Source organism: Dasypus novemcinctus, chromosome 6 (genome assembly GCF_030445035.2).
Source record: "Dasypus novemcinctus isolate mDasNov1 chromosome 6, mDasNov1.1.hap2, whole genome shotgun sequence".
Taxonomy (NCBI): domain Eukaryota; kingdom Metazoa; phylum Chordata; class Mammalia; order Cingulata; family Dasypodidae; genus Dasypus; species Dasypus novemcinctus.
Window position 1 is genome coordinate 136,507,573 of NC_080678.1, and position 21,267 is coordinate 136,528,839.

General features: G+C 47.1%; 2 protein-coding genes across 9 annotated transcripts in view; both read right to left on the minus strand.

The window, feature by feature from the left end:
- Positions 1–21,267, minus strand: part of LOC131278965 (FERM and PDZ domain-containing protein 2-like) — a 59,621-nt gene that overhangs the window by 31,634 nt on the left and 6,720 nt on the right. Inside the window, 5 exon segments of the mRNA XM_058299596.1 lie at positions 1,803–1,919; positions 1,998–2,104; positions 2,783–2,879; positions 18,852–18,864; positions 18,998–19,113. Coding sequence (XP_058155579.1) covers positions 1,803–1,919; positions 1,998–2,104; positions 2,783–2,879; positions 18,852–18,864; positions 18,998–19,113 — 450 coding nt within the window.
- LOC131278854 (uncharacterized) overlaps positions 16,290–21,267 on the minus strand; it is a 146,137-nt gene continuing 141,159 nt past the window's right edge. For all 8 annotated transcript variants that reach the window (XM_071215972.1, XM_071215971.1, XM_058299457.2 and 5 more), the window contains one exon: positions 16,290–19,113. The gene's annotated coding sequence lies outside the window, so the exon portion shown is untranslated. The remainder of the gene's footprint in view (positions 19,114–21,267) is intronic.

A 21,267-nucleotide genomic window follows, 5' to 3' on the forward strand; every position in this document is an offset into this window, starting at 1 on the left:
GGAGTTATTCCAATCTAAAGGTATTCAGTAAGGAGCTGTGGAGCCACCATTGTCTAATGCTGTATTCCTGGCCGTTTCCTTCAAATGTCCTCTTGTCCTTGTCCCTAGCAATATGGTAAGCACTGGGCCTTTTCTTCCACAACCTCCCAAGAGACTGTGGGGGACTTGTGATGGGTTGAAAAGCCAACTTTGCAATTGGTGCCCTGACTAAAAGTAAGACAAGCTAGGAGACCTTTTGCAGGTGATTAAAACTCACTTTACCATAGACCTTGGTGGCTGCTCCTGATAGGAATGTTATCAGTCTGGCCCTGACTTCCCACAAGACTGGCTGCCCCAACAGCAAAAAATGTCCTGGTGGTCCATCTGTGCCCATAGATCCAGCCAGCATCACCGTGGAAATGCCTTCCTGTGGCTACGGGAATGCAGGTCATGGCTGTGGAAGGAACTCAAACTCTGATGAAGGAAGGATGCCAACAGGTGGCTGAGGTCCCCCAGAGAAAAGACATGTAATTCCTAGCCATCATGGGGAACCCATTGTCCAAAATTCTTCTGAAACTAGTGGCTTGAGGATCACAGACTTTGGGTACTGGTTTTTGACAACCCCCATCACAACAGGCCATCCTTGAACTACTCTGAATTGAGAAACATCAGCTGCATTCTATTTCCTGACAACAAATTGGATCATTTGGCTGCGCCTCTCGGTCCCACTTTCATGGGAAATACTGGGAGGGAGACAATATTGCGGGAAGAACAGTAATCATGTTGGGAAACCTAACAGAGACCATAAAAGGAAGGTTGGTGTTTGCAGAAGTCCCAGGGCAGGCTCAGGCCCCTGGGTGAGAGGCCACTGCTGGGACCCAGGACAGCCTCCTGACACCCTCCCATGGCTTCCAGGCCACGACAGCCAGACACCTGGGAATGCCATCAGGGGGCTGCATGTCTGTGAGAGCACAAGAGCATGCATGGTTCCTGGGGGGCAAGGCAAAATGGGGTGCCTGTGTGTGGACTCTAGACAAGGGTGGATGATGTGACATGAGGCTTTCCTGCACATAAGAGGAATTTGTGCAATGCCACATCCCTGGAGTGGGAGGGAGAAATCCATGTGCCTGAATTTGCAGGCAGCCTGCACTTAAATTCTAGAACTGTTCAACCAAATAGCAGTGGTGGTCCCAGGCAATTGGGGGTGGGGGCATTAACCTCCCCCATTATCTCCATCAATCCCTGAAAAACTGCCCCAAATAAACATAATAATATTATTATTCATTACAAACAATTGTTGCTTTCTCATTCTTATCTAAAGGATGAATAAAAGCATCTTTTTAAAAAATTCACTCTTTTGGTTGATCTATAAAATGTCTGGCTGATCTGTAACAGGGGCACCAAAAAAGAAGAGCCTGCATGCTATGTGAATTCAACTTCAGAACAGCTTCCCAGGCCTCTTTGCCCTGCCTAAGCCCCTCCTAGGAAGACATCCTGGTGCAGCCACTTCCAAAAAGGACTTCAGGTACAATAAGGATGTCCTCCCTGACATGCATGGAAAAGTGGGCAGGAAAAGAAAACAACCAATGGGTGGGCCCAGCTGTGAACTGGGTACACCATACCCTTTCAACAGAACAAGCCAAGGCAGAAGCCAAGTGTATTGATTTGTGCCCCCTGCATTGCTTCTTTGCAAGCCACTAACTACTGCAAGGACAGCAATGCAGAAGACCACCCAGGGACACAGAGACCCAGTGCCCATGGCGATCATGTGTTCCTAGACATCGAGGTGGCCCTTCTGCCTCCCTAACCTGGCTCAGATGTACCTTTCGGCTGAGAAACCATTAATTCTAGGTTGCCCGGAGAGTTCTGGACCATTCTAACAGCTATGTTGAATGCGAAGCCCTCCAGGCCGATGTGATTCAAGGCCACTATCTGCCCTCCTGGAAGAAGAAGGCATCTCAATAAGAAAGGGCAGTTCCTTAAAGCAGCATCCCTGGCTGTGTACGAAGCAGATATACCTGGTTTCATCTTTCCAGCTCTTTCTGCTAGTTCACCAGGTATAATAGAAGAGATGAAGATTCCAGAGTTCACTGTGCTCACATCTTCTCCTTCATTCATGACAAAACTATAATCCAAGACAGTGTTTCTTGTTAAGAGGATATGTAATAATTTGGTAGCTCGGAGATGTTGGGTCATCAGCCAGTAAGTGCCATAGCTGATATTTGCACACACGTGTCTAATTCTCAAGAAGCTCTTTTTCCTCTGCCCCAATACATGGAGAAAACTAGATAAGCAACCATGAGGGCAAGCACAGCCAAAGCTAGGAAGGCGACTCACCCAGGTGTGCTCAATTCTGCTCCAGGAGCTCATCAGAAACTAGAAAGAGTTGATTTTTCAACCCAGCACCTTGTCTCAGTTTCTCATTTTTTGTGTGGTTTTAAAGATCTTCAAAGGTGGTAACAAGAGATGAGAAGATTGGTTATTCTTCTCTATCCCTAAGAAGCTAACTATACTATAGAAAGGCTGTTAAAAGGCATTAGGGGGAAAGAAAGCCTTTGCCAATCTTGCACTTAGATTCTCAAGATATGCACCCAAAGGCTTATGGAGGCTGAAAGGCAAACTTTAACCTTAAAATCTCATTGATCTTGGGGGAAACTGAAAGGGAGGAAAAGCAGAAGTGACCCCTGAAGAAGGCAAACTGGGAGAGGAAGGACAGGAAGGTAGAATAGAAAGTCAAAAGGGACAAGTGCCCGCCCTGCCCAGGTGTAAAGATGGAACCTCACCCAAGGGCGCCGGGAGCTGCTTACCAAAGCCACAGCATGGGTCATGCTTCAGTGTCATGCAAATGATTTCCTGATCCAGTTCTGCTGGAAAGCTCTTTGTCCTGTTGTTTTGTGAGCCTAGAGATGGAATCAAAGCAATACATGTGCTTTCCCCAAAATTATTTGGGACCTAATACAAAAAGAGAGAATGGTACTTGACAAAGTGAAAACAAACTCTGAGAGCAAACTGAGTTTAAATTTAGTCTCCTGACAGTGCTGGGAACAGATCATTGAACACACAGTTCTGGCTAGCCTTACTGGATCAGTGTGAGGGACTTCGGGGTCTAAGAGCAGAGGTTGGAGCAGGGTGGGCTCTCCAGGGGTGCTGGCCTGGAAAGGGTGGTTTCCTGACTTACTATAGCTTTTGTTTTCTGCATTGGACTTGGACCAACCACAGAAGGTGAGCAGAGAGGTGCCTGTCTGCCAGTGAAAATCAAATGGGGAGCTCAGGATGGACAGCAAAGCCTTCCCTCCTTCACTTCTACTAATCGGGGGTGACACCAGCCAGCAGCCAGCCAGGGCACCCTGGAGCACTTCCCCCTCAGAGGAGTCCTTGGGGAGTGGCAGGCAGGCTGAGGCAGGGAGTTGGCATGCCTGTGCTGACAGAGCACATGGAGAAATGCCCAGGGGGTTCCCTCACAGCGGAGCTTTCTGCACCTCTCCTTCCTCCAGGTGCCACGGTGGATGCTCAGAGGCAGTTCATGATTAAGAGGTGCCCGGTGGCCTGCCAGATCCAACCCACATATAAATAGTTCTTCTCCTTAAGGAGTGTCTTTGTCCTTGCCCTTCATTGGAAACTTGCCGGAGGATGTCGGAGACAGGGACGGTTGTCTACTCCACATGTTTGCTGGTGAACCCTGGTGGAGAAGAGTCCAACCCCAGCCCCTTGGGTCTGCAGGAGGAGCTGCAGCCCTAAGGGATGCCACGCTTTCCTACTCATGCCCCTACCCCCTCGCCCCTCCTCCTTCAGGGGCCAGAGCACTGGGGTTCTCTCAGCCAAAGCTCTAACACATCTCAGAGCCACTTGCCAAGCCAAAGGCAGACGTTGACTGTGAGAGCACTTCCCAACTCTAAGTCGCTTTGAAAATAATTAAAAAAAAAAAAAAAGAAAGATTATGGACATTATTTGGGAAGCAGCCTGAAATGGCAGTGAGGGATTTAAAGCAAGCCTCGGGAGTAAGGTTTCCTTTACCCCATATGGATCCTGCGGCCTGGTCGGTATCAGTGCACACGTTCAGAGCTGGCGGCCCACAGAGAGGGGTGGAAGTCCTTGGCTTCTCGATTGAACAGGTGCTCTGAAGCTGTCCCCGGCCAGTGGAGGGGCTGCAGAAAGCAACCCAACAAGACAAGGAGAGGCAAGATGAGACAAGGCCAGGTAAGGCAAGGGAGGAGATGCTCTTGGCATTTCAGATGGAGGCCTGGGGAAGGCCGCCCAGGCCCCGTCCTCTGGCAGGTGAGAAGATCAGCTCCGGCTATCAGGAGTCCATTGGGAAGGACAGCTCTAGGGTCTTACTTCCCAGCTGAGCTCACCCCCAGCCCCATCCCCACCAAGGAGCCAGGCTTGTGAGGACAGCCATGTAGAACACTCCAGAAGAATCCAGCTGCCTCCTGCACAGTGTCAAGAGTCCTCCATCTATACCACAGGAAGCAGAAGAACCATTTGGTTAAGCCCTGCCCAAATTTCTGAGCCACAAAAGCATGATCAGAGTAACTAAATGGTTGTCATTTAAGCCGCTTGTTTGAGGCTAGTTTGTTACTCAGCATTAGAGACTCCAACAGTTTTGTCTCATTATTAGTGATTTCATTTGCAGCCAGTAGCAATGCATATTTGCACCTATAGAATTTAGGCCATAATTTTCCAAGAATAACTTTAAGATATCTGTGCATTGAGGGTCAACTGAATCACCCAAGCCCTATTGCCAAAACAGATGCAGAACTTTTCCTGAAGAAATGGTTCAGAGAGCCGTCTTCATTGGTCACCTGCTGCCTGTGAATCCAGACTACCTATATAACTTGTAGGGCTCTAGGCTCTTTTTTAACATTACAGATCATCATGTTATAGTGTAAAGTTGTGTTTATGAGCTCATTATTTTCTTGTATAAATTCAATAACAAGTAGTACGCTGATAGGTGAGATAGCATAGTGCAAATATTTGGGACACAGGGTCTGGAGTTCACTGCATGGGTTCAAATCCCAACCCCTCAGTTTCCTCCTCCATGCAGTGGTTAATACAACAGAAGCAGATTCACAGGGATCCTAGGGTCCAATTAGTAGGTGGTGTACAGAAGTGACTAGAACCATACCCAGCTCATGATAAGACCAAAAAGACTTAATGCAACTCATTCGTTTCTTCCTCTTCAATTGCATAGCACCACCTAGTTCTTTTTTCACCAAAAGATAGGGGTAAGGTAGTAGGGGTGATGGGATGCAGTGCTTGTTTGTGTTGAGCATAAAACAACTCCCAGCCTTCACTAAAGCTCTGCAGAGTGAGTTGACAGTTGGCTACCCCAGTGATTTATACCTTCCCTAGACATCAGACCCCCTTTAAACAATTCCTTCAGGTGCTGATCACCCCAGCATGCCAAACACATGGGCGCTTGGGGCCCAGGTGCGACGGCTTGCTCGGTCGGTAGAGGTGGGGTCTGGCTGCGGACGAGGGGTTGGTCCCACTTGGGACGAGGGGTCGGTCCGGCAGCAGACGAGGGGTCGGTCTCACAGGGGTTGCGTGGTTCGGCTGACGGGGTCGCCCAGCAAAGCCGGCGACAAAGGGGTCGCCCAGCAAAGCCGGCGACAAAGGGGTCGCCCGGAGAAGCAGGCGACGAACTGGGGACAAGGGAGGCCAGGCCCTTGTCGGGGGCTCTCAGGACTGGAGGGCGCATGGCAGAAGAACTACCGCGGAGACAAGGTAAACACGCAAGTCCAACTTTATTGAGGGAGAGGCAACAGTTTTATAGGGGCTGGGGAAGGCTGATTGGTCGAAGCCATGCCCTGTTCTGATTGGTTGCCGGAGAAAGGTCAGTGGGCAGTACTGGACGGGGGAGGGGTGGTGGTTAGGGATTGGCCGTCGCTGTTGCTGGGGGAAGGGGCAGGGTTTAGGGATTGGTGGCTACTGTTGCTGGGGTGGAGGGCAGACTGGAGTTTCCCGCCCACGCCTGGCTGTTGCTGCTGTCGGGGGAGGGAAAAGGGCAGACTGGATTTTTCCGCCCTGCACCTGCGCAGGGAGAAAGAAGAAGAAGGGTGCCGCCCCACAGGCATTGTGTGGCGCCATCCGGGAGGAGGGGCGGCCGCGGAAGCATGGCTGCCGAGAAGGGGAGACCCGAGGGCACTCTGCGCCCATGCCGAGCTCCCTTCAGGGGTGGCGGTGAGTCCGACCAGCCACCCTATTATGGGGGCAGTGGCTTGGCCTGCCACGGCCGCTCCCCCGCCAGGCCAGCAAACCACACTTCAGCCCGAGGGGTGACCGCACCCAGGCAACAGAGGCACAAACCCACCTGCCTCTGACTCCCTCCCCACCACTGTCCAGGTTGAAGGCGTCCAGGGATGTGCAGGGCCGGCCTCCCTCGGCATCTTCGAGCCCACGTGCAAACAGCGCATTTCCTGAGCTCAAGAGTCTCTGAATCCAACTCGCAGGCATGGGCCCCCCCAGGGGGGCAGCATTCACGCTGGCCATTTGCACAGACTTGCTGAGGTCTGGATTGGGGGAGGGAAAAGCAAACAAACACACATGGGGGAGGTCTGCTTCTGCTGTGCGGGGACAGCGACAGCCCACTCACGCCCCGCTCCGCTCCCCCTTCCCTTCCCACTAGCTCATGGGACTCTTCTGATTGGCCCCGAGAATGCCCGTCCTCCTAACTAGCACGTGCCAGTAGAGAGATCTCAGGGAGAGAAGGCAGAGGCACATGGCCGTCCTCCCCAGGAGCTGCGGGACTGGACGCGCGGGGCTACCCGAAGCCCTCATGGGAGTGAGGATCCCTCAGCTCCCCGCGGACGCCTGCATGGAAATGAACTGCGGCCACCCCTTCTGCTCCTCGCCTTTACAAAACCATCCTTGCAAACACTTCTCTGGGTGACAAATGAGGTTTCAAACCACTTGGGCTCCTGAGATGAGGCTCTGTCCTCTGGGACATAATCCTTGATAGCTACACGGCTCAGTGGGCCCATTGGTTGCCCTGGCAATGACATTTAAGCTGGGATTCCCATTTTTTCAAATACAAATACCTGCGAGATGTGTCAGGTCTCCCAGCTTGGACACGTTTGCCCTTTGTCCCTCCATGCCTAAAGGTTAACCAATGACCCCGGTGAATTCCTCAACTCAGTACGATAGATGCAGGGGACTCTTGCGATTCACTCTTCACATGATTAACATGAAGGAGAAATTGGGATTTGATTGATAGAACCCTTAAAATAACCAGACTTCACACCAAGCCAAGTTTGTTCTTCTAAAAAGAAAAACGATGATTATGGTTCGACCATCTGCTCCCTGCTGAGACAGAGCAGGAAGGAATGTTTGAGCACAAGGCGCTTAGGTAGCTCCAGTTTTCAGAGTGTGCAAGTGTGTGTGTGAGCATGTGTGTATATACATGAACATGTGTGTGAATGCGTGTGCGTGGTACACGTGTGAGAATGTATGCACACATGTGTGCACATATATGCATGTGTATATGCATATACTTTTGTGTGTATGTGTACACATGGATGTGTGTGCAGTTGTGTGCATCAAACACACTGCAGCATCTACACTGCAAGGACTTCTGTGGGCATTAACCCCTCACACAGAAACATCTCTTCCCTCCAGTGGTGTCCAGTTGGTTGCCAGGGCTTGCCCACTGAAAACTCTAGCCTTTAAAAAGCACTTCTGGAAAGGAGATTTGGCTCAACAGATAGGGCATCCACCTACCACATGGGAGGTGCAGGGTTCAAACCCAGGGCCTCCTGACCTGTGTAATGAGCTGGCCCATGCACAATGCTGATGCGCACAAGGAGTGCCCTGCCATGCATATGTAGGGGAGCCCCATGCACAAGGAGTGCACCCCGTAAGGAGAACCACCCAGCACAAAAAAAGCACAGCCTGCCCAGTTGTGGTGCTTCACACATGGAGAGCTGATGGGGCAAGATGATGCAACAAAATGAGACACAGATTCCAGGTGCCGCTGACACAAACGGACACAGAAGAACACAAAGCAAATGGCCACAGAGAGCAGACAACTGGTGGTGGGGGGGGGGGGGGCGGGCGTGGAAGGGGACAGAAATAAATTTTTAAAAAGTATTTAAAAATAAATAGATAAATAAATAAAAAGCACTTCTTGTGAGCTTTCTGCATGCACAAGGTCTTAGGGGATTGTGACTCAGGTAGGGTGGGTAAGCAGCAAGGCACAGAAGCGCAAGTCTGGGCGGTTATCTGCTTTGATTCATTTAATCCTCATGTGACCCCTCCATAGCTAGGGAATAATCTGCCCATTTTACAGATGTGCAAACATGAGGCTAACAGCACGTGAATAGCTCACTCAAGGATCCAAGGCTGGTGTGCTAGTTTGAGGCTTTTTTTGGTCCCCAGAAAATTATGTTCTTAAAGCTCATCCATTCCTGGGGCGTGCGCCTATGGTGGGGGGAACTTCTTTTGATTAGGTTGCCTCAGTACAGCATGACCCAGGGTGGGTCTTAATCCTCTTCCTGGAGTCCTTTATGAACAGGATGAAGAGAGAGAAACACGAGGAATTAGCCACAGGAACAGAGAGAGAAAGCCACGAGCGTGAGGAGCTGGAGCAACGAAGCTGGAAGGGAAGGGAGAGCTCAGCAGACGCCACCATGTGCCTGGCCACGTGGCAGAGGAGCCCAGGAGCAGCTGGTCTTTAGGAAGAGAGCATCGCCCGATGGGGCCTTTTTGTAGGTGTTTTCACAGCCTCAGAACTGTCAGCTAATAAATCCCCCAAACAGCTAGTGAGTGGTGATCCAGGAGTCACGCCCAGGCCTGCTGACTCCACAGAGGAGCTGAGGACACGAAGACCATGCCAGTAGCACAATGGGTCAGTTGGAGGCAAGTGCAGGTGGCCTGGGCCCAGAGGGACAGAAGGATGGGACCTGAAGCTCAGACGTGGGGGACAGTGATAGCCGCAGGGCCACTGTGGGGTGCTCTGGGCAGAGATGATGGTGCCGGGGCTCAGCTCGGAGATTTGGCTGGATGGGGTGAGGCTTTGCCTAGAGGTTGGGGGTACAAGAAGAAGGGGCTGTCCCTAGGGGAGGGGCATTCCCTGAGGTCATGGAGGAGGGAGAGGGAGGCTCTGTCCCCAACCAGGAGAGCAATCAGGAGACTGAGGCAGAAGCCCGGGGGTCAGATGGAGACTGGGGCGGGGGAGGACATGAGTGTGCTGGGGTCCTGCCTTCAACGTCACCTCCTCTGCCCCAAGCAGGGCTCTGTAAGAGCTGAGGGGCGAGGGGTGGGCCAGGGGCTGCTGGTGCTGTCAGGCCTCCGGTGGGCATCGGTTGGGTGGGCAGTCAGAGCAGGCTCAGCTGGCAGGTACGAGAGCGGAGAAACAAGTAAAGGAGAGCTTGAGAATCCCTTCAGGAGTGGAAAGATGGGTCATCAAGGACACCCCAAAGCTGCCACCCAGCCGAAGGGAGTGGGCATTATCTGTTCACAGACCATGGGGGACTTGTGGCTGAGACATGGCACCCCGGAAGCAGCCCCCGAGTGTCTAGCTCAGCCTGGACTGCGAGGACCAAAGTCCAGGTGAGTCCCAGCTTTTCAAGGTGTGGGAGTCACAGGGGCTGAGGGGATGGGAGGCAGAGACCCCGGGCAGCCCCCTGAGCCCACAGCATGCTGCAGCCACTCGACTCACAGGAGGGGCTTAAGGGACGCCCCCCCAAAAGGACCGAGAAAGACCGACAGGACCTGCTCTGCCCAGGGACAGAACCTGCCTAATTTATTCCAGAAATTACACCCTTGTCAAAGCTCGGTGGTTTTTCTCTCTCCCCAGGAATCCAAACAGAGCTATAAAGTAATATGCTTGTTGAGACAACTCACAGAAGAATGGCTAAGAAACCATTTAGAAAATGTTCAACTACTCAACCATCAGAGATGCAAAATAAAGCCACAGTAGCAAACCGTTTTCACCCATCAAATGAACAAAGATAAACATGGTAATATCTTTTCCAGCAAGGATGCAAGGAAGCAGGCTCGAGGATACTAGGCATGGGAATGGCACTCAGGAAATTAGGGCTCTTGAAAATTTCCATGCTCTTGTACCTGATAATGGCACTTCTGAGCTCGAGCTTAAAGAAACAATATAAGGCATAGAAAAACCTCTTTTCCAAGGAAGTGTATCTCAGTACACTGACAATATTGCAAAACCAAAAGTAAATGAAATATCTAAAAACAAGGAATGGTTAAGCACATGTTGAATTCCCACACAAATCATTCATTCATTCATTCATTCATTCATTCATTCCCATTTGACACACGCCTGCTCCCTGCTGGGCTGTAAAGGCAGCAGGAGGTGGCCCTGTCTTCAAGGGACTCCCGGTCTGCTGTGGACTGAAGTTAGATGTATCGACCCATGCAAACGGCAGGCTACCGCAGGTCTACCCAAACAAGGGAGTGGTTGGCTCCGGCTGGCAAGGGAGTGTAGGACAGTCAATCAGGGAGGGCTTCCAGCGGGAGGCTGCCCTTGAACTTGGTCTTGAGGTGTCGGGCTGCTCTTGGAGGTCTGAGCCTGGAAGAAGGCAGGACCCATGCTGCAGGCAGAGGCACCTCTGAGCACCAAGGCGCAGAACCTGAGATGTCCACGTGGGGTCAGCAGCCTGCAGGCCGGCTGTGGTGCAGACAGAGAGCAGAGAGAGGGGTCAGGGGAAGACGTAAGTCAGGGCTGGGGCCGGACGGCGAGTCTTCCAGAGGCGTGGGCTGGTCTCTGCAGACAACCGAGAGCCACCGACAGACATTCAGCAGGGGAACGACACTACCGGACTGGTCTTTTCCAAGGCCACTCTGAAGACTGGGGCAAGGATGGACTGCAGGGGCCATGCCCACTAGGGAAGACCTGGGGAGGTGGGCTGGGAGGAGAGGGCGCAGGTCCAGACCCTCCCCATTTCCTACAGGGTGGTGGGGGGTCCCATTCGAACAAGGCCATCCTGGTGGAGGGAGGTGGTTGGAGCAGGTTGTGTGGCCACACTGAGCCTGAGGACAGCATGGGGCCACGAGACGGAGGTGACCAGTGCTCGGCTGGATGCGATCATTGAAAGTGGTGCCTACAGAGAGTTTCTAATATGAAGAAATCTTTTAAAACCCAGGAAAAATGGTCTAAAATAGTCCTTTGTGATGCAAATGTTAGATTCCTGAAGTCTCATGGTGGTAAAATCTGCTGCTTGGGAAAACAGTATATTATGAGCAAAATAGGCTTAGAAGGACTAATTGCCCAAGTGAGCCTGTGAAATCTTTATAAATATTTTACACTCCCTGAAATCAGGCTGTAAAAGCAATATTCATGGTCTTTTACCCATGGCACCTCGGCAGGGGCAGGTAAGTCAGGTATAATTAATTTACATTCATCATCCCCAACTCCCTAGAAACATCTTGGCACTGCCACCCTGTGGTTTCAATGAAATGCTCATGGATTTATCTGGTTCTGTGCAAATAGTCTGCCACCTAAGATCCTTTTTTCATTTTGTTTTCTGAGTTAGGTTCTGCAGCCAAATGCTCAGACCATGGGACCCAGTGGTAGAGCTCCCATGGGAGCTGGCACACCCGAGCAAGATCTCCGTGAGCCGGAACGGAGCCGCTGCTCCTGCTCTCACTGAGCACGGCCCGCAGACACCAACCTTGCAGCATGACACGCACCGTCCCCCTGGATGGAACCCTACATTATGAGAAGGGCAGAGCTGCTCAAATGAGGAAACTGAGGCTCAGAGAGGGGAAATGAGTCTCCCCGAGTGACGTGGCTCCTCAGCACCCCTGCATGAGTCTATTGGATTCTCGCATGCTCACGCGCATCCAAATTACCTGGGTTTCTTTTAAAAGTGCAGGTGTTGGTTCAGTAGGTCTGGCACAGGCCTGAGAATCTGCATTCGAAGCAAGCTCCCAGTGATGCACATTCTGCAGGCCAGGGGAGCCCACAGCGACTATCAAGGGTGTCACCCGATGTGTTATATCATTCTCTTTTGTAACAGAAGAAGCCAAGCTTAGAGATGATGAGCTAAATGTGAGAACGCCGGCACGCAAAGCCTGGCTCCCTGGCCTGAATGTCCACCCTGGCAAGTGAAGAAGAGTTATATTGCAGGGGTGAAGGGAACAGGCAGTGCAATCAGAGAGGCACAGGTTCAAACCTCAGCCAGCGGGCACATTACTGGACTTCTCCGAGCTTCAGTCTGCTCATCCTTTAAGGGCCGGTACCTACCTCACCAGGCTGCTTGATAATTAAATGAGATAATTCATGCAAAGTACTTAGCACAACACCTGGGAAAAGGAGCAATCACAGTAGTAAACTGTTTCAAAGCACTTCTGAAGTGCTTAATAAATATGGACTACTTGCAGGGGTGGCACGATCATGTTTAAAGGACTCATCGCCTTCCTAGTTATACCAGTGATGCACACTCCTTGCAGAAAGTTTGATAAATACTGACCCATACAAAGGAGGGGAAGTGATTATGCCTGCATGCCCAGCTCACAAAGGCAACACAAAAAACCATTTGTAGGCAGTTCATTTCTGTCTTCTTTGTTTCTTAATTTCTAACCCATTAATATTAACCAAATTGATATCACAAGTCAATGGTACCTGTAAGGTCTAATACAGTGGCCACCTGTGCCCATTTAAATTTTACCATCATTTAATTAAAATGAAATAAAATTTAAAGTTCATTATCTCAATTGCACTAGCCATCTTCAAGTGTACAACAGTCTGAGATATGGGACATCACAGCTAAAGAACATTTCACCACTGCAGAAAGTTTCATCAGATACCGTCCCATGAGTCACCTTTCCTCACTTAACATTATGTCATGTACACTTTCACACGTCATCCTTCTCTGAAAACTGATTTCAATGTCTAAATTATGTATATGTGCTAAGATTTATTTAACTAGTCTTATAGTTTGGGACACTCGGTTTGCTCCCAAATGTCCACTGTTACAAATAATGCTCTATGGAACCTCCATAAGCATGAACTTTTGTGACCTGCAGATAAGTAACAACCCAGGTAAAATGACAGGGCCACAAGGACCTGGACATTTTTAAGGCTTTTGATATCTATTCCTAAGTGCTCTGGAAAGACTGTATCAACTGGCTCTCCCAGTGAGTGTCGTTGTTTATTTTAGCCCTTAGCCACCTGAGGGGGAACAAAACAAGAAAATCACATTTCATTTTAATCATGTTTCTTTCATTGTTAGGGAGATTTAAATCTTTTTAAGAGGTTTCCAGGTCAAGTGTATCTATAAAAATTGTTGTATGAAAAGCACACTTGCCGAAGCCCAGAGGAGCCTGCAGCATTTACTCACGGGCTACAGGCGGGGAGGCTGTCGGGAGCCCATCTGCATGGTAAACCCCTGCTGGGTAGAGCGGAGGTCCAGGAAGTGTTTACAGGTTCCAGCCGTAGCGGTGACATCATGTGCTTCTTCCCAGTGACACTACTCATGATGGACAACTTTTTTCGCTGGGTGACACAAAGATTTCCATGCATTGGCCATCCCTGAGCCCCAGGATCATGACTGTACAGTGTGAGACAAAGTACTAGACCCCTCAGCTCAACAGCAATGTAGGGGACCAAGAGGTTGGCAGCAGCTGGCATCTGCCTATGCCCAGCATTTTTTCTTAAATTAAAGGAAACCCTTCTTGGCACTTTGCCCATCATTCATCAATCAAATATTTGTTTATCGAGCAATGTACTGAGTGGAGTATTAGGAGAAAAGGTATAAAATGAGCCAGGTACACGTTTGGCCCTCTATTCCCCCTTGTAAGGTGTGAGCACAGCCTAGAAGGTATAGTTCCAAAAAGCGGTTAAATATACCTGTTGTTTTCATTACACAAATCCCAAGACGTTGAAGGCAAGACCTCAGCTAACAGTGGTTGACATATTCTACCACGTCTTGCTATTATGTGCCTGGCTCTACTCTACAGGCTTCATGGGAATGCAGTGCTCTGGCCTCAAAGAAAGAGGACGCTTCTATGACTAGCCTTGCCTACAGACCAGGAACAGACCAAGGCCCACAGGACACAGGGCAGCTGGGACTGAGGTCACATCGCTGGGAAACGCTTCTCACATTTCCTTCAAAGCCCACACACCAAGTGAGACTCTTTGTATAGCTCAGTGGGATGAGCTGCAGAGGACTGAGGGTTATCGATATGGAGGCTCAGAGGGAAAAATCCATTATTGTTTGTGATATACCATTCTAATAAGAAAAATGAAATGCCAGGTATTCATGGTGGCGATTGACTCACATCCTCCACCAAAGACATTCACATCTTGAACCATGTCCATGTGGCACGAGCCCATTTGTCAATAGCACCTTTTGAAGATGTTGTTCCTGGTTAGGGTAAAGACAAATTGAACCAGGGTGGGTCTTAATCCACATGACTGGCAGTCTTAGAAAGAAGGAAATTTGGATGCAGCCATGTGAAAGCCAGAAGTCTGAGGAAGCCACAGGAAGAAACCAGGGATGTTGCCATGTGACGGAGGACCGCCAGCACCAGAGAGCCACAGACTGCAGGAGAAGGCATGGCCTCGCCTGGTGGCCTTCCTGCCTCAAAACCATGAGATGATCAGTACCTGTGTCAGCCAACCCATGGTGTGCTATTTGTCATAGCAGCTAAGGCCGACTAAGACAAGTAGAGCTATTAGGTACAAATTCGTATGTAACTTCCAAATAAAATCTCTTCAGGTAGTTCAGTAAGAATCTCAAGCTTCCTCCAATGAAGCTGTCTTTATAAAGACAGATTTGGGGCTTAAAATGATCCCCTGCCACTCTTGGTCCACCTTTTTAAAGCTGATCTTCACAGCCACCATTTAAAAACAAAAACAAAAAAAACACTGAAACTCTGCTTACATAAGTTAGATGGTAAACAAATGGATGTAGATGACTATTAGTTCCCTTTCCTCTGAAAAACTTTTATTTTCCACTAACCACATTTTAGATAAGTTGATCATTCTTCCAACTTCCTTTCCTTTATTTATTAAATCTTATTTTATTTTTATTTTTAAATAATGACATATTTTCTCAAGCATTCATAAATGCTACTCAATTGACCAGAGTAACTCTTAGTATTCAAATTATAAGTGCCTAAACCCCACTAGTCAATCATTGTAGCCACATTTTTCCAAAGCTGAAGATTTTCTGGAAATCCATAAATTTTGTCAATAAGCATTAATATTCATTCATAGTGCCTTGAAAAGTTTATATTAAGGTCATTCAGATGTCAAAAATGTCTGATAAGTAAACTGTTTTTTGAAGCTAATAACTCTTCTTTAAGAAATCTGAATTATTCAGACACACACAAATCATGTTTCTTTATGTTCAGAAACTCTTGACAAAACTCTCCTTTCAGACAGTAAATGCTCAAAGGTAAGAAACTGCACAGAATGATATTCTGATATTTTTTGACGTGAAGCCGAAAACAGACTTGGCTGCGGTGCTTCAATTTTATTTCTATTTTTCACCATGTGGATAACATCTTTTGATGGGAAATTCATATCTGCAGCCAAACTTTGACACAGAAGAGCTTCTCTGTGAGGAAAATGGCATGTAAGTTGAGGTGGGGATACTTTTACTTTGGATTCCAGCACTTTGTATGGCATGTGGCCACTTCAGCAACAGTTAATTTCTTGCTAACCATCTCAGAAATACGCCTGGCACTTTTTGGACCCACTCCCCTGATGTCATGACACGAAGGTGGAGGCCAGAGGCCACATGAAATTGGCCTTGTCCTACAGTGACCAGCACAGAAAGGGTGTGAGGGATGGAGGAGAACAAGCCTCAACATGTGCAGAACCGGAAGCTGGACTGCAGAACTTTTTCAGTCACTGCAAATGAATACTCTTAATTCTGTTCTCAAAAACAGAACCCCATCAAAATGGAACTTCTGTCCTGTCAGGAATATATCCCATATATTTTCAACACCCCACACAAGACTTTTCTTCTTTGGATGGGATTCACTGAAATTGAGTTTATTAGAGTTTCCTGTTTGTAGCACAGAGCCCTGCTGCAAATCCATCTCTGTACGAATGTGCATGTTTTATCCATCCTAACTATCAATAATAAAAAGGGATTCCAACAAGCCAAGCTAGAAGAATCACTATGTTATTTTTATTATCCCTAGTGAAAATATTGTTTAAAAAATGTTATCCTATGACAGGTAATCAAAGAGAATGTCATCAAAAATTGGAAAGAAAAAAATTATTCCTGGGTTTTGGGGAGTAATTAAGATATTATTTTCTGGCTTTTATGATATTTGCTTTTAAGAAGTTGTGTTATAGACCAGCGATATTGACCAGACTCAGACTTTGAATAAAAGTTCCAATTGAGAGCTTTATTAGCTGTACGGCGACTGCCTCGTCCTCCGCAAAGGAGAGAGCAGCCCCGAGTTTCAGGGAAGAGGTGTTTTCATAGCCTTTTAGGAGGGGGAGGGGGTTTACTAGTAAGTGAGCGAGCAAGCAGGCACAGAAGCGGAACACTGCGGTTAGCTGAAGGTAGCGTATCTATTTTTTTTCCTTTAAGAAAAGCCCCTTCTTGTGAGCAGCCCCATGTTATTTATTGACACTCTCCTTGGAGGCTGCCTTAAGTTATTTATTGACACTCTCCTTGGAGGCCGCTCTAAGTTATTTACACTCTTTTTAGGTGCAGCCCTAAGTTGTTTACACTCTTTTTTATGAGCAGTCCTAAGTGATTTATTTATCTGAAGGCACTTGCAATTCCTATTTCCTAATGTAGTCCTATTCCTATTTTCCCAATGTGGCCTTACCCTTACAGTTGTACGTTGTTGTGATTTTATTTTCTCATTCTAAGTAAATATTCACTTGCGCACCATGTTTTATGTTTGTAACTTTGTATATTTTTTCTTAAAAAGGGACCACAAAGCCTGTACCTGCCCCCACCTTCTGCTTTTCACTTCAGAGGTTTTAATTCCTCCTAATGACTAAGAACAATGACCACCAGGGGCTAAAATTCTATGTTGAAAATGGTTTTGATTGAATAACCTTGTCATCTGACCTGCTGCTAGTGTGGCTCCGGGTTGAATTCTTTGAACCTGGCAGCTTCCTCTATTCCCTTTGGAATTTGGCTGCAGGCTGCTCAGACCAGCCTCTGTAATTATTGGAAACATTCTGGCTTTTGTTATAAACTATTAAACTGAATACCGGCTTCCTGAGCTCATTATCAGATTTCTCAGCATTCCCCGTTCTCTGTTTATAGAAGCTTCTGGAATTCATGTCACATTCCATGTAAGATGTGTGTTTGCGGCAAGGGGCAGAGTCATTAATTCATATGATGATGTTCCCATAAAAATAAGGGGAGCAGATATGGCTCAAGCCGTTGAGCACCTGCTTCCCACACAGGAGGTCCTGGGTTCTGTTCCTGGTGCCTCCTAAAAACAAACAAGCAAACAGATGAAAATACCAACTCAGGGGAGCTGATGTGGCTCGGTGGTTGAGCACCAGCTTCCCCCATACGAGGTCTCAGATTCAATCCCCAGCCCCTGGTACCTCGAAAATAAGAAAAAGAAGAAGATCATGCCAAGGAAGAAAATGGCCTTCAGGGCACAGAAATCCTACCTGGTGACAAGGTAGTTTTAAGCCATCTTTGTTTTGTGAATCTGATGACTGCCCAGCTATAATTAAGAAACTGTCCCTGATAGTGGGGAAAACAATTTAAATATAAAATACTTACATAAGGGAACTGTAGAACTTTATGACTTTGCAAAATACCAGTTTTTCAAAATTACTTTCTTAGGTTATTGCATTTCTAAGAATATATTAAAATAAATGAGATTGGAAATTTTGAACAATTAAATATGCTGTCAATAAAACAGAACAATGAAATAGTATTGAATCAATTCAGTAATTAAAATTCTTCAAATATTCTTTTAATTGAATTAAAATAATTCCAATAAATAAAACTCCAAAAAAAATAACAAAATATAAATATCGTTTATATTTCAAGATGGTTAAAGTATAAGAAAAAATAAGTTCCCTGATAATATAAAGGCCACTTGAATGTTCTGACTTAATGAAATTATATTAAATTATTATGTATTTTAGATATAAACATTTTTTTCCTAAAGGCAAAAAAACATTTATTCTGAAACTACTTACTATTCCCTTCCTGGGTATGGGAAAGGAAAATTTAAAAGGAAAATGTTTCAAAACCACGAGACTCCACTCCATGTAGACAAGTGTGACCGTTATTTCCATGGGTCAGCTTGGCTAGGGGATGGTGTCTAGTTGTTGTGTCAAGCACGCACTGGCCTGATGGGTACTGTGAGGGCATTTATCAGATGAATTTGCATCTATAATGAGTTGATTGCATCTACAAGGGACTGCATCTACCATCAACAAAGGAGATTGCCTTCAGCAATGTGGGGACTCTCTTCATCCAGCCAGTTGGAGGTCTTAAAAGCTAGGGATGAGGATTTCAGAAATCAGAAAGAGGAACGTCAGCCTCTACTTCAGTCAGCCAGCTTCCCCTGGGGAGTTCAACTTCACCTTGGTCAGAGTTTCCTGTGTGCGGCCACCCTACAGAGCTGAGCCAATGCCTATAATACATCCCTTTATATATATCTGCTCAATTCTGCTTCTCTGGAGAACCTCATAAAAGCACCCTCTCCTCTCCCATCTCCCTCATTCTCCCATGCTCTGAACACTGATGTATTCCCCAGATTGAGAAAACTTTACCCAGAGGGAAAGAGTATCCCCTTAGGTGGGTGTGGGTGGGAGGGTGGGAGAATTAGAGAAGAAACAGCCTCCTGGGAACCTCTCCAACCCCCCTGCTGGACTTCTGAACCTCCCACCGGGCATCAGAATGTCGGTTCAGGGACAGGCTATCTGCACGCCGTGCATCTGGTAAGGGAAAGCTCACGTTCCCATTCTGCCTTGAAGGGGCAAGGGCTCAAAGGCAAGCGAGAAGCTTGCGTCCTTATCACCCGAGCCGCCCTCACGTGGGTGGAAGCCATCCCAATCTCACCACTGAAACTGCAAGGTTGCGATTCTGCTGGCATTTCTCACTTGGTAGACGATGATCCGCTTGGCACAGATCCCCAAGGCCATCTCCCGTCCCAGCCGCATCTTCTCTGGGAAAACTTGATGGACCAGCATGCCGTAGTCTGGTGCTGCTGAGCGAACTGCAGCAAGACAAGGCCAAGATTTGGCAGAGGCAGGCACACAGGTTTAAAACGATGGGTTTCAAACTACTCCAAGAAAACACGTGCTTAGGTGTTCTGGGAGAAAACAGCAAGAAAAACAAAACAAGAGTAGGTTTGCCAGATAGGTTTAGGAAACACTGAGCTAAACAAATTTTCTTGCTACAGAATCTCTCCATGCATCTGACAGGGAATGTGCAGGGTGAATCTCCAAGTGCATTTTCCTATTTCCTACATTTTTAACCCAAGGAGTCTCTTTTTTCAAGAGTGTCTACTAAGGGCACCAGGCAAATGGTTATTATGGAAATGGTACAATAGAAAAACAGTATTCTGAGCAAGGTTTTAGAATTCAGACTCTTCTCAGCCATGGCAAGGTAATGGAGTCCTTCTTCCCACTTGTGTCAACTTAAGTCCACAGCAGTATTTTCTGCTTCCCTCCCCACACACAAACACATTACAGATGGAGAAACTGAGGCACAGGCCTAGAAAGTGATGTCCCAGATCATGAGCATGGCTGTTAGAGCAAGATGAGCCATAAGCACTCTGCAGAGAAAGTGACCAGTCCCCTTTGCCCCAAGATCTGTCCTCAATTTACCAAGTTAGAAGACTCTATTTTGTCAGGGTCTCCAGGGTCGTTCGGTGCTGGGGACTGCATCAGACCAACCGAATTCTTAAAAGAGATAAGAGTATAAACCTGATGCAAATGGCTTTTGTTTGAATGGTAGCCGAGGCTCTAGTGGGGGCTCCCCCATCTTCATATCCACCTGGAAGGCAAAATGGGGTTCTTATGGCTAAGAGACTTAAAATGGAGTCTGATCAGATATCATAAACCGCCAAGGTCTGCAAAACTATGAGCAGTGATGTTTCTGAGAACAACTGGACACCGGGAACCAACCGCACGGTGAAGAAATCAGTAACTGTGGACCTTAAAGGACATTCAGAAAGCCCCCAAACATCCACCGATCCTAATTCTTTACAAACAGCTTACATAATCTTCTTTTTCTTGAAAACTCCTTTCTTGAAAACCCCAAGGTGGGACACAGCTTGGGGTGCTCCCTGAATCTGTGCTCCCTGAATTGCAATTCTAAGACCCCCAATAAACTCTTTTGTTGCCTTGCAGCTCGGTCTGTAATTTCTCGGCCAACAGGTGACTGAGGACGGCCCCCTGCAAGGGTTATTTCATATAAGTGGAGTCATACAATATTGTCCTTTTCTGTCTGACATTTCACCCAACATATGTCTTCAAGTTTCATCCATGTTGCAGCATATATCAGAATTGCATTCATTTTTATGGCTGAATAATATTCCATTGTGTGTACAAATTTTTTTACCCATTCATCTGCTGAAGGACACTTGGGTTGCTTCTACTTTTTGGCTATTGTGAATAATGCTGCTATGAATATTGGTGCTCACATGTCTATTTGAGTCCTTGCTTTCAATTCTTTAGGGTCTATATTTAAGAGAGGAATTGTCAGTTCATATAGTAATTCTAGGTGTAATCTTTAAAAGAACCACCAAACTGCTAAATTGTTTTCCACAGCATTTCGTATGACCACCAGCAATGCACAAGAGATCCAGTTCCTCCATATCCTCATCAACCCTTACTACTGCCCATCTCTCTGATTAGTCATTCTTGTAGAGGTGCAGCAGTATCTCATTGTGGTTTTGATCTGCATTTCCCTCATAACTAATGACGGTGAGCATCTTTTTATGTGCTTATTAATCATGTGTATATCTTCTTTGGAGAAATGCCTATTCCTTTGCCCATTTTTTATTGGGCTGTTTTTTTTTTTGTTGTTGAGTTATAAGAGTTCTTTATATATTCTGGATATTAAATCTTTATTAGTCACATGATTCATAAATATTTTGTCCCATTCTGTGGGTAGGCTTTTCATTCTCTTGATCTTGTCTTTTGATGTACGAAAGTTTTAAATTTTAACAGAATCCAATTTCGCTTTTTTCCTTTTGTTGCTCATGTTTTCAGTAATGTATTTAAGAAACCACTGCCTAATCCAAGGTCTTGAAGATTTGCTACTATGTTTTCTTCTGAGAGTTTTATAGTTTTAGCTCTTAAAATTAGGTCTTTGATCCCCTCTGAGTTAACTTTCCTATTTGGTGTAAGGTAAGGGCTCTGCT